This window comes from Malus domestica, chromosome 10 (assembly GCF_042453785.1).
Source record: "Malus domestica chromosome 10, GDT2T_hap1".
NCBI lineage: Eukaryota > Viridiplantae > Streptophyta > Magnoliopsida > Rosales > Rosaceae > Malus > Malus domestica.
The window spans coordinates 36,596,867-36,612,962 of record NC_091670.1 but is presented as its reverse complement, the minus strand read 5'-3'; the positions used below and the strand labels follow the sequence as shown (position 1 = coordinate 36,612,962).

At 38.9% G+C, this 16,096-nt stretch overlaps 1 protein-coding gene across 3 annotated transcripts; it reads left to right on the top strand.

The window, feature by feature from the left end:
- Positions 1-422: 422 nt before the first annotated feature.
- Positions 423-15,495, top strand: LOC103422338 (ABC transporter C family member 12-like). 3 transcript variants are annotated; one of them, XM_070806660.1, is made up of 28 exons: positions 433-563; positions 699-755; positions 846-1,397; positions 1,515-1,693; positions 1,951-1,990; positions 2,344-2,500; positions 2,642-2,756; positions 2,845-2,925; positions 3,070-3,094; positions 3,221-3,277; positions 3,474-3,539; positions 3,736-3,810; positions 3,976-4,083; positions 9,773-9,907; positions 10,041-10,147; positions 10,245-10,338; positions 10,489-10,656; positions 10,829-10,969; positions 11,121-11,321; positions 11,416-11,514; positions 11,606-12,144; positions 12,263-12,443; positions 12,550-12,873; positions 12,972-13,728; positions 13,830-13,951; positions 14,045-14,290; positions 14,498-14,927; positions 15,239-15,495. In XM_070806660.1, exons 3-28 carry the CDS (start codon positions 1,050-1,052, stop codon positions 15,322-15,324), a joined length of 4,881 nt encoding a protein of 1,626 aa, XP_070662761.1. In that variant the 5' UTR covers positions 433-563; positions 699-755; positions 846-1,049; the 3' UTR covers positions 15,325-15,495. The 3 variants fall into 3 exon arrangements, with proteins under 3 accessions (XP_028966066.2, XP_070662761.1, XP_070662762.1); XM_029110233.2 differs by lacking the exon at positions 699-755 and having other exon boundaries at positions 423-563; XM_070806661.1 differs by lacking the exons at positions 699-755; positions 14,045-14,290; positions 14,498-14,927; positions 15,239-15,495 and having other exon boundaries at positions 439-563; positions 13,830-13,957.
- The last annotated feature ends 601 nt before the right edge of the window (positions 15,496-16,096 follow it).

The following is a 16,096-nucleotide window of genomic DNA, read 5'->3' as shown; positions in this document are numbered from 1 at the left end:
TAAAGAAAGATCATGTATTGTCGACAGAATTTAGATCCTCTCGGCATCCAGCGGTCCGGAACCGAGATTCTCTCATTTGACTGACTCGTGAGGGTATCACTATCAATTTTATCAAAGGAAAACTAATAAAAATGACTTGAAAATTTTAAGTTTTAATGATAAGGACAAAATAAAGGGTAAAGTAAATAGTAATATGATTGATTCTTTGGTGTAAAAATGTAATTTTTCGTTAAAATGAACAATACTAAGTGATTTTCGTTTATCAAACCAGCATGATATATGCGGTTCCAAATACCCGCCAATTATTTAATCTCTTTGATTTCAATTTCATGTCGTTATCCTAGTGACGGCAGTGTGGTTTCCGTAAGCCGTGACGTGTGCAGTGACTGATTAGTGTTGGTTTTTTGGCTACTCTTTAAGTCATAAATAAATAAATATATCGTTGCTACCTATGGAATTTGGAAATTTGCGTTTTGGACGTTGAATATATTATTTTCTCTGCTTAAACTTGTTGCCCATTTTTCTGGGATGGTTCTCTTTTTCCTCTGCAACTGAGCTCAAAGGTGACGGCTTTCTTCTCTTTCCACTTCTCTTTGTTTATTTGTTGATAAAATTAGATTACGAACTATGAAATTGGAGGTGGGTTGTTGATGCATACGAAAATTGAATCTTTGATTCTGTTTATTATTGTCAACCAGAAGTTAATGGGTGTGGGCTGCTGTAGCAGCAAGTGCTTTTGGCTCATACAATAAGCAGCAAGTGCTTCTGGCCTATTTCTATACAAAAATTGAATCTTTGAATCTCCTTATTCATGTTTTGAAATTAGTGTTTTGTTTATGTTGCAGGAAGTGCTTCTGTGTGAGAAATTATTTCCTTGTGAGTGTTTTGTGAAGTAATTAAGAAATTTGAGATTAAGTAAGATTGCATTAAGAAGTATGAGTTTGTACTTGTAGACTGCCTTCAGTAGTGAACATCTGTTTTGGGGTTGTATACCCCAAATCTCTGAGCCTAGGGTATAGGCAGGAAGTTAATTGTATTGGATTGCGAGCATGCCGCCACAAGCTATGGTTTTTGAGCCAATAGATTGGTATTGCCAACCAGAAGCTAATTGGGTGTGGGCAGCTAAAGCAGCAAGTGCTTTTGGCTCATACACTCCTTGTGCAATTGACTCCCTGGCCATCTGCATTTCTCACTTGGTTCTTATGGGCCTTTGCTGCTACCGGATATGGATGATCAAGATGAGTTCAAAAGCCCGGAGGTTTCGATTGAGGACGAATTACTACAATTACATTTTGGGTTTGTTGGCTGGTTACTTCACTGCACAGCCCTTACTAAGGTTGCTGATGGGCATGTCATATTTTAACTTCAACACACAATCCGGCTCTGCTCCTTTTGAGGTGGGTTGTTTTTATTTTCTTGTTTTGTGCTACTTTTGATATGTGCCTTATTGATAGGAATCTACAGTAAATTGTAATACGAAATGAAGCTTACGCACGTAGTGTAACCGCTTGCAGATGACTTCTGCAGTCATTGAGGCAATTGCTTGGTGCTCCATGCTAATTATGATTGGCTTGGAGACTAAGATATACGTAAAGGAATTCCGGTGGTATGTAAGGTTTGGAGTCATTTATGTCTTGGTGGGAGATGCTGTGGTGCTAAGCCTTATGCTTTCAGTGGCAGATTACTACAACAGGTTAGTTTTCCTCCCCTTCACTTACCAGATGATTTATTTTCAGTGTTGTTGGAAGGTCCACACATGAGGGAGAATGTTCGAATATACGATAACTGTTCATCTTACATCCTAAAAACTATAACTTTTGGGAATAATGGTTAACTAAACCAATTTCAGACAATGCCCTTCTATTTAAAGGTTGAAGACTATTGAGAAATAATTATCATATAAGTCGTTGCTGAGTGTTTTCTTTTTTCGTTTTTGTTGCACTCTTGCAGAGGTACTCTGTATCTGTATATAAGCACGGTCTGTTGCCAGGTTTGTCCCAATTTCTTAACTAATTATGTTTTCTTCATTTTATTGCTTGTGTATAAGTTGTTAGATCAATAAAATCTTCGTCCTTTTTCTTCGTCTTTCATCTCCCATCATAATATTGTAGTCTCCAAATTAAGGCTGACATCCTTTCTGTCTGAATATTTTATGGCTGATAAGCCTCTCGACCATTGCTCTACTTTGTTGAGTAATTTATTTCTCATTAATTTGTCGAAGAAATTTAAAATTTACACTTAAGCCGGTTATACTTTTACCAAACTTAGATCTTAGTTCATTGTTTCCGATCATTTCATATAATGCTAATTACAGTTTGGTCTATGGTTCTTGTTCTGATGTAGGTGCTGTTTGGAATTCTACTTCTCGTTTATATTCCTAATTTGGATCCTTATCCGGGTTACATTCCTCTTCAATCTGAGCCTCTTGATAATGTCGAATATGAAGCACTACCTGGAGAAGAACAAATTTTCCCTGAAAGACATGTTAATATATTTTCCAGTAAGTAATTCTTAAACCTGGCATAATTAATCCACAGTTTTGTAACTTTGGTTTAGGGTCTTTAAGTTTCTTTTCGTTATGTGTTGCTGGATACCTTATGTGTTCTAGAGCTACTTACTATTTTCTTGTGCATCTCTGTAGGAATATATTTCGGATGGATGACTCCACTCATGCAGCTAGGGTATCGAAAACCCATCACCGAATCAGATGTTTGGAAGTTGGATGCGTGGGATCAGACTGAGACACTAATTAATAAGTTCGCTTCATGTTGCCTCCTTTTCAGTTGCTTCGACATAATTTCGTGTGTCCAGCGCAGAACATGCATAACAGTTTTGAGTTTGCAGGTTCCAGACATGTTGGGATAAGGAATCTCAAAGGCCCAAGCCATGGCTTCTAAGAGCATTGAACTGTAGCCTTGGAGGAAGGTAATGTTTAAACTACGATTTTTGTGAATTTTGAATAAGTTCTCAGTTCTAGCAATAAGTTAGTTTTGATAAAACAGCCTATTTTGTAACACCTTATTTCATTTCTATCTTATTTTAATCAATTTTGTCGAATATTCTGTGTAGGTTCTGGTGGGGAGGCTTATTCAAGGTAATTAACATATAGCCAGTTTATAGAGTTGAAAGGCAAAATATTTTCAGAAAGTATTTGTTGAGTAAATTTCACAAGCATCGCTTTATCTGCCTCTAAAGTTTTATTACCTTGAACATCTTGTAGATTGGAAATGATCTTTCTCAGTTTGCGGGTCCGGTTCTACTAAGTCATCTCTTGCAGGTCAGTCTTTCTATCCAAAGCATCACTAGTATTCCCTTCTACCATATTACAGTTTGTTGTATCAAAAGTGGTTCAAGGAATTCATGTTCGAGTCTATGAAGTTTCAATGCTTTTTACTATGCTTCAAAAATTTGTAAGTTACTATTAGCTTGTGTTTCGACGTGAGAGTTCATAATTGTCTCGTGATGGTGTGCAGTCAATGCAACAAGGCGATCCGACTTGGATTGGTTACATCTATGCTTTCTTAATTTTCACTGGTGTGGTATGGTTTTTATCTTTTACTTTCTCAAGTAACATCATGTTTTCAACTTTTTCTGGCAAGCAACAGCTAACTGACCTGCGTCAACTTTATGCAAAATGGATGATTAATTGAGTAACCAAGAACTGAGAAGTTAAGTGTGCAGCATATTTTGAAGAGGTTGTGACGTATCTTGACAAGTTTATTCATCTTTGTCCAGTCACTTGGTGTGCTCTGTGAAGCTCAGTATTTCCAGAATGTTCAGCGGGTCGGTTTTAGGCTCAGATCAACTTTGGTAATGTTCTTTATAAATATAAAATTAATTCGTTGGCACATTTTAATTTATTTTTATTATTCTCTTTCTGTCTGCAATGAATTTTCGGTCAGCTCAAGTTCCCAACTCCGTTTCCTGTTGTGTGATTCATGAAAAGTTGGTTGCTTATGTTTTCCTTTCTTGTAGGTTGCTGCTATATTCCGTAAATCTATAAGAATAACTCATGAAGGCCGTAAGAAGTTTCCATCTGGGAAGATAACAAATATGATGTCAACAGATGCTAATGCAGTCCAGGTATGCTCTAGACGTAGATTGGGTACGAGACAGTTTTTCTGTGTTGTGCTAGGATAGCACCAAACCCGTTTGAACCAACTCAAGCTAACCCATAAGAAATATATCAAATGGAATGCAAGAACAAAATATAAAAGACCAAGATTTTAACGAGGTTCCTCAACAGTTAGTGTAACTGGAGTTGGTCCTTCGGAGTAGTAGGAGCTCACCTAATAATCCACTATCAACCAAATGGGAGTTTACAAAGTGTTGGCAAGCTCACAACCCAAAAACCCCAATACAACCATTAACTCTCACACACCAAAGAAACAAATAGAGAAAGAAATATTGTGAATAATTTCTTCTCTATACAAAACTCAAAGCTATTACAACAACAACTACCTTGGTGGGTGATTACTAACCAAAGAGAAGAGCACCTTCTTCTTCTTTTTCTGCTCTCAGTTTTCTGTTTTCTGCAGCTGCCTTTTCTCTCTCAAAGATGGGCTTCTAAAACAGAAAATGGTGTACTCTACCTCTCTCACTTCCGTATGCTCACATTCATCCATCATAAAACACCCAATAAACAAAACCAATAATAAGGCTACTTGCTAGCCTTTACCTCTTTTTCTACAAACATCATCATAATGTTTTTTTCTTTTCAACAAACATAATGATGTTGTTTACCTCCTTTTGTTTATTTTATTTAGCCAAAAGTTGGCCACTTGGCCACTAATTCAACAATCTCCACCTTGGCCAAGTTCCGAAAATGCCAGGATAAGCCAACCAACACAATCAACACAAAAATTACTCCCAAACACTAGCAAGAGAACAACTCATGCCTAGCCAAATGCTCCAAAACTCCTATTGCTCAACGCCTTCTTTATATAGGCAAAATGTGAGCCAAGTTTAAGCAATGAACAAACTTGGCTACACCAACAACCTTAGTCAACATATTAGCGGGGTTGTCTTTAGTTGGAATCTTTTGGAGAATAATCTCTCCTTCACTAACGACTTCACGCACAAAGTGATAACGCACATCTATGTGCTTGGTCCTCGCATGATGAACCTGATACTTAGCCAAATAAATGGCACTCTGACTATCACAATGTACCTCCACCTGCTTCTGATCAACCCCCAAATCTCTAATCAGCCCATGTATCCAAATGACCTCACTTATAGCTTCAGCAACTGCCATATTCCTCTGTAGTAGACAAGGCAACAAACGACTGCAAAATGGACCTCCAACAAACTGACCCTTTAGCCATAGTAAACAATTAGCCTATAGTAGACTTCCTTCCATCCAGATCAACTGCATAATCTGAATCAACATCACCAACTGCAAAATGACCAATACCAAAGTCATCTCTCTCAAAACATAAACCAACATCTTGAGTACCATGGAGATACCTCAATATCCACTTACCTGCTTGCCAATGCTCTTTACCTGGATTATGCATATATCGACTCACCATGCCAACTGCATGAGCAATATCCGGTCTAGAGCATACCATTGCATACATCAAACTACCAACCAAATTTGCATATGGTATATTTTTCATTTGCAGCTTCTCTTTATCAGTTTTAGGACACTGTAGAGAACTCAATTTAAAATGAGGAGCCAAAGGGGTACTAACCGGTTTGGTTGAATCATGAACTCCAAATTTCAGGATCAACTTCTCAAGGTATTGTCTTTGATTCAAACTGACCAAACCCTTCTCTCTATCTCTAGTGATCTCCATGCCAAGGATCTTCGCTTCACCAAGATCCTTCATCTCAAACTCATTCTTTATTTGCTTCTTCAATTTCTCAATCTCTTCAACATTCTTTGAGGCAATCAACACATCATCAACATATATCAACAAATAAATGAAAGACCCATCTTGCAAATTCTTGAAGTACACACAATGATCATATTTACTTGTAGAATAATTCTAGCCTCTCATAAATTTATCGAACCTCAAATACCATTGCCTTGGAGATTGCTTCAAGCCATAAAGTGATTTCTTCAATTTGTAAAACAAATTCTCTTTCCCTTTCACTGTATACCCATCCGGTTGACACATATAGATCTCTTCATTCAAATCACCATGTAGGAAAGCCGTCTTCACATCAAGTTGCACAAGCTCAAGATCATACTGTGCAACAAGAGCTAACATAATGCGAATTGAGGAGTGCTTCACAACCGGAGAAAAGATTTCATTGTAGTCAATGTCTTCCTTTTGTGCATACCCTTTAGCAACTAATCTTGCTTTGAATCTCACATTGCTTTTCTCATCAACATCTTCCTTCTTGGCATACACCCATTTGCAACCGATAGCTTTCTTGCCCTTAGGCAATTTAGCTAACTCCCAAGTCTTGTTCTTTAAGAGAGAATTCATCACATCACCCATGGCATTGCACCACCTCTCCTTCTCCTCACTCTCAATGACTTCCTCGAAATTGGATGGAATCTCATCAATGATAATAGGAAGAGCAAAAACAACATAGTCACTATACCGAGCTGGCTTGGTAATTTGTCTCTTTCCTCTGTTCTTGGCAATAGACTTTTGAGGTGAAACTTCCTCTTCAACTTGAATAGAATCTTCAAATTCAACTTCTTCAACATCCTCATGATCTCTAACTTCTTCACTTGTAGTAGCTTCGACATCAGCGAAAATAGGACTTGAAGTACCAGAGGCAACTTTCTCAAGCTCCACCTGTTGGACATCTTTCACATTCTTCTCAGAGTCTTTGTACATACTTTCTTCATCAAATGTCACATCTCTGCTAATTACAAGTTTCTTCATCTCTGGGCACCACAATCTATAACCTTTGACACCACTATTAAAACCAAGAAAGATAGCCTTTTTGGCTCTAGGATCAAGTTTATTTTCAGTCACATGAAAATAAGCAGGTGAACCAAAAATACGGATATAGTCATAATCAGAAGAAGGTTTTCCAGTCCATACCTCCATTGGTGTCTTACCCTGAACAGCAGCTGAGGGTAATCGGTTGATGATGTGACATGCATAATTAACTGCCTCTGCCCAAAATGACTTGCTTAAACCCGACTGAGACAACATACATCTAACCTTCTCAAGCAAGGTTCGATTCAATCTTTCTGCAACTCCATTTTGTTGTGGAGTTCCCCGGACACTAAAATGTCTCACAATCCTTTCCTCTTTGCAAACTTTAAAGAAAGGGTCGGATGTGTATTCTCCATCATTATCCGATCTCAAAATCTTAATCTTTCTCCCAGTCTGGTTCTCAACCATTTTCTTCCAACTCAAGAAAATGCTCAACACCTCACTCTTGTGCTTCATAGTGTAGACCCAAGACCTTCTAGAATAATCATCTACAAAGGTTACGAACCAATGTCTACCACTCAAAGAGGGAGTCTTTGTAGGACCCCAAACATCCGAATGCACATAATCAAGAATGCCCTTCGTCTGATATACTGCAGTACCAAACTTCACTCTAGTTTGCTTTCCCAAGACACAATGCTCGCAGAAATCAAGCTTACAAGTCGTGACACCTTTTAGAAGACCCTTTTTCACAAGCCCTTGTAGAGCTTTCTTATCGGCATGTCCTAATCTCATATGCCACAGTCTAGTAGTTTCTGAATCAGATGTGCCCATATTTTCTGAGACTACAGACGCTTCACCTGTCACGGTGCTTCCTTGCAATAGATACAAATGACCACATCGAGGAGCTTTCATCACAACAAGTGCACCATAAGTAACTTTCAATGTCTGCCCATTTGAATGAAATTTGAAGCCCTTGGATTCTAAAGTGCCCAAAGAAATAAGATTTTTCTTCAAATTCGGTACATATCGAACACCTGTCAACTCTTTAACCATGCCATCATGCAACTTCAAACGAACTGTACCAATCCCTTTTGTTGTACAAGGATTGTCATCTCCCATGAAAACAACACCACCATCAAACTCTTTCAAGCTTGAAAATCAATCCTTGTGAGAGTCATATGATGCTTACAACCCGTATCCAACACCCACTTAGTAGCACAATCAAATGATGAGGAAGTGGTTAAAGCAAAATCAGAAAAATCTGTTTCAACCTCAGCAACATTAGCTTCAGAACTTTCTTTGCCTTTGGTTTTCAACCTAGGACAATCTTTCTTCCAATGGCCCTTATTATGACAAAAGGCACATTCATCCCTTTCCAAGGTTTTTCTACCTTTAGAGTTTCCTCTAGGTCGAGAGTGTGATTTTTTCCTACTAGAAGATGATATTCTCTCCGATGATCTACCTCTAACAAATAAAGCTTCAGAGGTACTATTATGATTTTTATCTCTATACCTTATTTCATAACTCATCAAGGCATTTGACACATCTTCAAATTTCACAGTTTCTTTACCATGCATAATAGTGGTAACAAAATGCTCATAAGAGTTCGGCAAGGAATTCAACAATATTAAGGCCTTATCTTCATCCTTAATATTATTAGAAGTATCAAGGTGTTTAATCATTTTTGTACCTTCTTTGTATTGGAAGCGGTAGAGCTTTTTCTTCAAGTGTAGCCGGTTCTCTGCACTCTTCATCATATACTTGTCTTCCAATTTTTGCCACAACACACTTGCAAATGTCTCCCGCATCACAAAATACTTCTAAGTTTTTGCAAGGCACAACCGAATTGAAGAGCAAGCCCATAAATTTAATTTCTCCCATTCCGGCTTCGACATAGCTTCCGGCTTCTCTCCCAAAGCGCCAAGTAGATCTTGTTGAACCAACACATCTTTGACCTCACATTGCCAAATCCCGAAGTTGTTTGTGCCATCAAATTTTTCCACTTCGAACTTTGCATTTTGCACCGTAGTTCTTGTAAACCCGGAGTTGCTTCCAAAAGGATTCTCATCTTGCCCGTCTGACATATTTGGCAACTAGACAGTACCCAAGAGCAACCAGTGCTCTGATACAATTTGTTGTGCTAGGATAGCACCAAACCTGTTTGAACCAACTCAAGCTAACCCACAAGAAATATATCAAATGGAATGCAAGAACAAAATATAAAAGACACCAAGATTTTAACGAGGTTCCTCAACAGTCAGTGTAACTGGAGTACGTCCTCGAAGCAGTAGGAGCTCACCCAATAATCCACTATCAACCAAATGGGAGTTTACAAAGTGTTGGCAAGCTCACAACCCAAAAACCCCCAATACAACCAATAGCTCTCACACACCAAAGAAACAAATAGAGAAAGAAATATTGTGAATAATTTCTTCTCTATACAAAGCTCAAAGCTATTACAACAACAACTGCCTTGGTGGGTGATTACTAACCAAAGAGAAGAGCACCTTCTTCTTTTTCTGCTCTCAGTTTTCTGTTTTCTGCAGCTGCCTTTTCTCTCTCAAAGATGGGCTTCGAAAACAGAAAATGGTGTACTCTACCTCTCTCACTTCTGTATGCTCACATTCATCCATCATAAAATACCCAATAAACAAAACCAATAATAAGGCTACTTGCTAGCCTTTACCTCTTTTTCTACAAACATCATCATAACCTTTTTTTCTTTTCAACAAACATAATGATATTGTCTATCTCCTTTTGTTTATTTTATTTAGCCAAAAGTTGGCCACTTGGCCACTAATTCAACATTCTGATGTCTTGTTTTCTATTAAATGGAAATTCCATTTCTGATTCTTGGAAACGCTGTATTTCAAGTCATTTTATTGAATTGTGGATTTATAACTGATATGGGCTTTCTCATGATTTAGCAAATATGTCAACAACTTCATGGATTGTGGTCAGCTCCTTTTCGTATCACTGTAGCTATGGTTCTTCTTTACCAGCAACTAGGTGTGGCATCACTCATTGGATCTGGAATGCTGGTTCTCATGATCCCCTTACAGGTACGGACTCAGTTCTTTTTCAACCAAAAGTCTGTTTAGATTACCACTTTGCTACAAAAGTTAAGCTTAGGCTTCCATAACGTTAAATGCTTTCGTGTAATGATTCATTTGTTTTAAACTCCTTTGTGAAAAGACATTTGTGATCAGCAAAATGCGAAAACTGATAAAAGATGGACTACAGCAAACTGACAAGAGAGTTGGCCTCATGAATGAAATTTTGGCAGCCATGGATACAGTGAAGTACGGTTGAATTTGGCTACAGCTTCCCTTTTCATTTCTAGATAGCAAGCCATTGAAAGTAATCCTCCTCACATTCGTCTGAAATAAAATGTTTCAGATGTTACGCCTGGGAGACAAGTTTCCAACACCGAGTTCAAAGTATAAGGAATGATGAGTTGTCAAGGTTCCGTAAAGCGCAATTACTATCTTCTGTAAGGCACAGCACATCGTCCTGAAAATTTTATTTCCCTAAACACCTAAAGCACAATTGTGTCAATAGATTTGGTGGATAACACATTTTCTGAGGACTATCTCATTCGTGACCATAGAGTTTCTCTGACCAGCTGCAACCATTTTTGCAGTTTAACAGTTTTATACTGAACAGCATCCCAGTTTTTGTGACATTAACATCGTTCGGGGTGTTCACTGCTCTTGGTGGCGAATTGACACCTGCAAGGGCATTTACGTCCCTTTCTCTTTTTGCAGTGCTACGGTTTCCTCTAATCATGCTGCCTAGCTTACTAAGTCAGGTACCATTAGTTTCTTACCTGGTCACTTATCTGACTTCTTGCATTTGGCTTAACATCTAAACCTGTATGATCTCCTTTTCAAAGTGTAATATATGTTTCGTTTGTGCTTAATGGAATGTTACCTAGTTTCTCCTCATCCTTGTGAGTTTGTAACTCTGCTCTAATTTAATAGATTGTGAATGCAAATGTATCGTTACAACGTTTGGAGGAACTATTTTTAACTGAGGAGAGAATTCTAGTACCGAACTTGCCTCTTGAACCAGGGCTTCCAGCCATCTCAATTAAGGATGGGTACTTTTCATGGGATTCAGAGGTCAGCGCTTGATGGTTATGGATATATAGTGCATTCTTAGTTACGTTGAAATTTTGCATGAGAAAATGTGTAGAAATCCCAGGAATATTTGTTTGTACTTGATATGCCTGATCTTCTTCTCTCTCTTTTTTTTTTTTTTTTTTTTTTTCAGGCAGAGAATCCCACATTATCGAACATCAACTTAGATATACCAGTTGGCAGCTTAGTAGCAGTTGTTGGTGGAACTGGAGAAGGGAAGACATCGCTGGTATCAGCCATGCTTGGTGAGCTGCCTCCCAGAACAGATGCCAGTGTTGTAGTCAGGGGGACTGTAGCTTATGTTCCCCAAGTTTCATGGATTTTCAACGCTACTGTGAGTCTCGGCTTCTCTTAATTGAGTACACCTCCAATGTTTAATCTTGTAACCCCTATGTACACTTCTGAGCTTACAAAATTTATTTTTCTAGGTACGCGAAAATATATTATTTGGATCTAAATTCGAATCTGAACGATATTGGAAGGCCATTGATTTGACCGAGTTACAGCACGATCTAGACTTACTTCCAGTAAGTGGATTATGTGAATTTTTTGGCTTGCAAGTACTGCTCTAGCATGTAAAGGTTTTGATTCGTTTACTACTACACTTAAATGTTCTAGGGTCGAGATCTAACAGAGATAGGTGAAAGAGGGGTGAATATTAGCGGCGGTCAAAAGCAAAGAGTTTCAATGGCTAGAGCTGTATATTCTGATTCAGATGTTTACATATTTGACGACCCGTTAAGTGCTCTAGATGCTCATGTGGCGAGAGAGGTTTTCAACCACTGTATCAAGGAAGAGTTGCAAGGGAAAACTCGGGTGCTGGTCACAAATCAGCTACATTTTCTTCCTCAAGTGGATCGTATTATTTTAGTCTCTGAAGGTATGATTAAAGGTGAGGGAACCTTTAAGGAGCTCTCTGAAAGCAGTACGCTGTTCCAGAAGCTGATGGAAAATGCAGGGAAATTGGAAGCACATGTCGAAGAAAAGGAAGAGAGTGAAAATGATAACCATGAGAGCTCAACACCTACTTCCAATGGGGTGTCGAATGAGTTGCCAAAAGATGCAAGCAACCCAGAGAAAGGGAAAGGGGCGAAATCCGTACTCATTAAACAAGAGGAAAGGGAAACAGGCATTGTCAGTTGGGAAATTCTAATGAGGTAATACCAGTCATGAATGCTTTTAGTCTTTTTTGACAATATTTATTGCCCGTGGCAAGTTCTTAATCTGATCATCAGGAATCGATGAATGAATTGAGTCTATCTGTTCTTGTTGCAGGTACAAAAATGCATTAGGAGGACTATGGGTGGTCATGGTTCTATTTGCGTGTTATACATTAACAGAAGTTCTTCGAGTTTCGAGCAGCACATGGTTAAGTGTTTGGACATCAAAAAGCACATCGAAGAGTTACAAACCTGGATTCTTCATTCTTGTGTATGGTCTTCTGTCATTTGGTCAGGTGAGCCGGCGCGTAACTGGGAGCAGATTCTCACTTTTGCATGTTAGCGACATCATTTTATTCAGTTCTTCCATAAAATACTTAAATCTGAATTTGCTTGACTCAGGTAACAGTGACACTGACAAACTCTGTTTGGTTAATCACATCAAGCCTTCGTGCAGCCAGAAGATTGCACGATGCTCTGCTTAATGCTATAATGAGAGCTCCAATGGTATTCTTCCACACTAATCCAACAGGACGGATAATCAATAGGTTTGCGAAAGATCTGGGTGACATAGATCGCGGTGTAGCAATGGTTGTGAACATGTTTATGGGTCAAGTGTGGCAGCTCTTTGCAACTTTTGTGCTCATAGGCATTGTGAGCACAATATCCCTCTGGGCCATAATGCCACTTCTGATTTTGTTCTATGCAGCCTATCTTTTTTATCAGGTAAGTTTGATATATAGTATCGATCTTTATTAGTTCTTCCATTTATTTAGTATCATCATTCGGCATAAAATGTTAATACTTATCTATGCGTTTTACAGAGCACATCCCGTGAAGTGAAACGCTTGGATTCCATTAGCAGATCTCCAGTTTATGCACAATTTGGAGAAGCATTGAATGGTTTGTCAACCATTCGCGCCTACAAAGCGTATGATCGGATGGCCAACATTAGCGGAAGGTCCATGGATAAGAGCATCAGATTTACCCTTGTGAATATGAGTTCAAATCGCTGGCTTACGATTAGGTTGGAAACGCTCGGAGGTCTGATGATTTGGTTGATAGCAAGCTTTGCTGTCATGCAAAACGGAAGAGCAGAAGACAAAGTAGCATTTGCATCTACAATGGGTCTACTTCTCACTTATACTTTAAATATCACAAATTTGTTGAGCGGTGTTCTTAGGACAGCCAGCCTGGCTGAAAATAGTTTAAATGCCGTTGAGCGTGTTGGATCCTATATAGAACTGCCTTCTGAGGCGCCGGCTGTAATTGAAAGCAACCGTCCCCAACCTGGGTGGCCATCATCAGGATCAATCGAGTTTGAAGATGTCGTCCTGCGTTATAGGCCTGGACTTCCTCCGGTATTGCACGGATTATCTTTTACAGTTTCTGCGAGTGAAAAGCTAGGAATAGTCGGAAGAACTGGTGCAGGGAAATCTAGCATGATTAATGCATTGTTTAGAATAGTAGAAATCGAAAAGGGAAGAATCTTGATAGATAGTTGTGATATTTCCAAGTTTGGACTGACGGATTTGCGAAAAGTTCTTAGTATCATACCGCAGTCACCCGTTCTTTTTTCAGGTATGCACTTATTCAATCTATGCACTTTGATGGAGCTGACATTTTCAACCTATATACATAAAATGCAGCATTCTAATTGATTTCCATCATCTCTCTTCTAGGAACCGTGCGGTTTAACCTTGATCCCTTCAGCGAGCATAGCGACGCTGACCTTTGGGAAGCTCTAGAGAGGGCACATCTAAAGGATGTCATTAGGCGGAATTCTCTCGGTCTGGATGCTGAGGTATAAGTACATCTGTTAAGTTGAAGCTGCTTAAGTGAGCATTGAAAAGTGACAATTTGCCAGTAAGTTTTAACTTGTCTTTATTGCATCAAGGTTTCCGAAGGAGGTGAAAACTTTAGCGTTGGGCAGAGGCAACTATTAAGTCTTGCTAGAGCATTGCTGCGAAGATCAAAGATTCTTGTTCTTGATGAAGCAACTGCTGCTGTCGACGTTGGGACTGATGCTCTTATCCAGAAAACAATTCGCGAAGAGTTCAAATCGTGCACCATGCTCGTTATTGCTCACAGATTAAATACCATAATTGACTGTGATCAAATTCTGGTTCTGGATGCCGGTCAGGTATATGCCCTCACTTTAATGCAAGCAGGAATCCTTGTATGCGCCTGTCATATATAACCTCCCTTGCAGGATATGCATGCAGGTTCCGCTATGTAACAACGGTTCCCACGTGCATTTTATGAGAGGAATATCGTACTGGGCTCATACAATAATATTTTACCAATTTTCCGAGTACTTAAACTCATAACTTCCGTCCTCTCCATTTAGGTCCTGGAACATGACTCCCCAGACAAACTCCTATCAAACGAAGAGAGTGCCTTCTCCAAGATGGTCAAGAGCACGGGACCTGCAAATGCTGAGTACTTGCGCGGCCTGGTATTTGGAGGTAAACAGAATAAGGTGGTTAGAGACCAAACGAAGCAGCTGGCTGGTCAGAGCCAGAGGGGATGGTTAGCCTCTTCGCGCTGGGCCGCAGCTGCCCAGTTAGCCTTAGCTGTTAGTCTCACTTCTTCGCAAAATGACCTTCGAGGAATGGACATTGAAGACAAAAACAATATCCTCATGAAAACAAATGACGCAGTAATAACACTTCAGGGAGTTTTGGAAGGGAAGCATGACAAAGATATAGACGACACACTGAATCAACACCATATACCTAGGGAAGGATGGTGGTCGGCTTTCTTCAGAGTAGTAGAAGGTAAAATCTTGAACTCATGTACCTATACATTGTAATACATAGAAGTAGAAAACTGTGTATTTTGATGCAGAAAATGGTTCAACGAGATAGAGATCATAAAATCGAATCACACAAAGAACACAAACGATATAGCGTGGATTGAACAATAGGTGATATTTGCATCAAGAGGGGCGCGTTCTAGTGTCTTAAATTTAGATGTGCGTTTTTTGTTTTGGGAAATGATTTTCGCACAAGCATTTTGTCCCAAAGGGATATGCGGAAATCAACTTCCTTCCGATTTTTTGTCGTCAAATTTTGGCTTTTTGTTTCAGGTATGGCTGTGATGGGCAGGCTGGCTCACAACAGACTTCAGCCGTTAGAAGACGACTTTGAAAACAAAAAAATAGATTGGAGTTGAACAGAGAGCAAGAAATGTTTCATATTTGTATAGGCCAAGGATTATTTAGATGTCCAAATTGCAACAAGCAGAAAAGAGTTATCATATCTGCTTATAGCTACAATCCATAAGTCGTTATGAACAACAGTAAATCTATATTTTCGAAGGAAAAATATTTCAGTTCTTTCTGCAGGTATGCGTACTGCTTAGTATTACTTTGACATTCTTTTGCTAATTTTAGATTCAATGATTCCGAAGACAAAGTAATCAAAGTTGTAACTTCATTCCGATGTGATTTACAGACGGCCCCCCGCCCCCCTCTAGTTTCTTGGGACAGAAATGGTTACTAGAATGAACAGTGATATGCCATATTTCATGTCATCTCCAATCGAGGAGGTCAAAGGGTCATAGGCCAAACATAGCCTTATGATAAAAAATCATCTCTAACCGAGGGGGCTAAAGGGCCATGGGCCAAACATAATTTATTATTTTGATTGAATTAATATGGTCACTTAAATTAAATTGCCCTATTAAAATAAGGTTTTCGGACATATTTTGAATGCCACTTGTCGTCAATAATTTTTTGGAAAAAATTTCAAGTGACATGTGTTGCTAATGTGAGTAATTCTCTAGGTTTCTTGTCGAGATGTAATCTCAATAATTTTTTTCAGATATGATTTCGAGTAACACGTGTCATTAAAGTGAGTAACTCTCTACATTTCTTGCTGATATGTAATCTCAATAATTTTTCGGATGGGATTTTGAGTGCCACGTGTCGAGATGTAATTGGTTT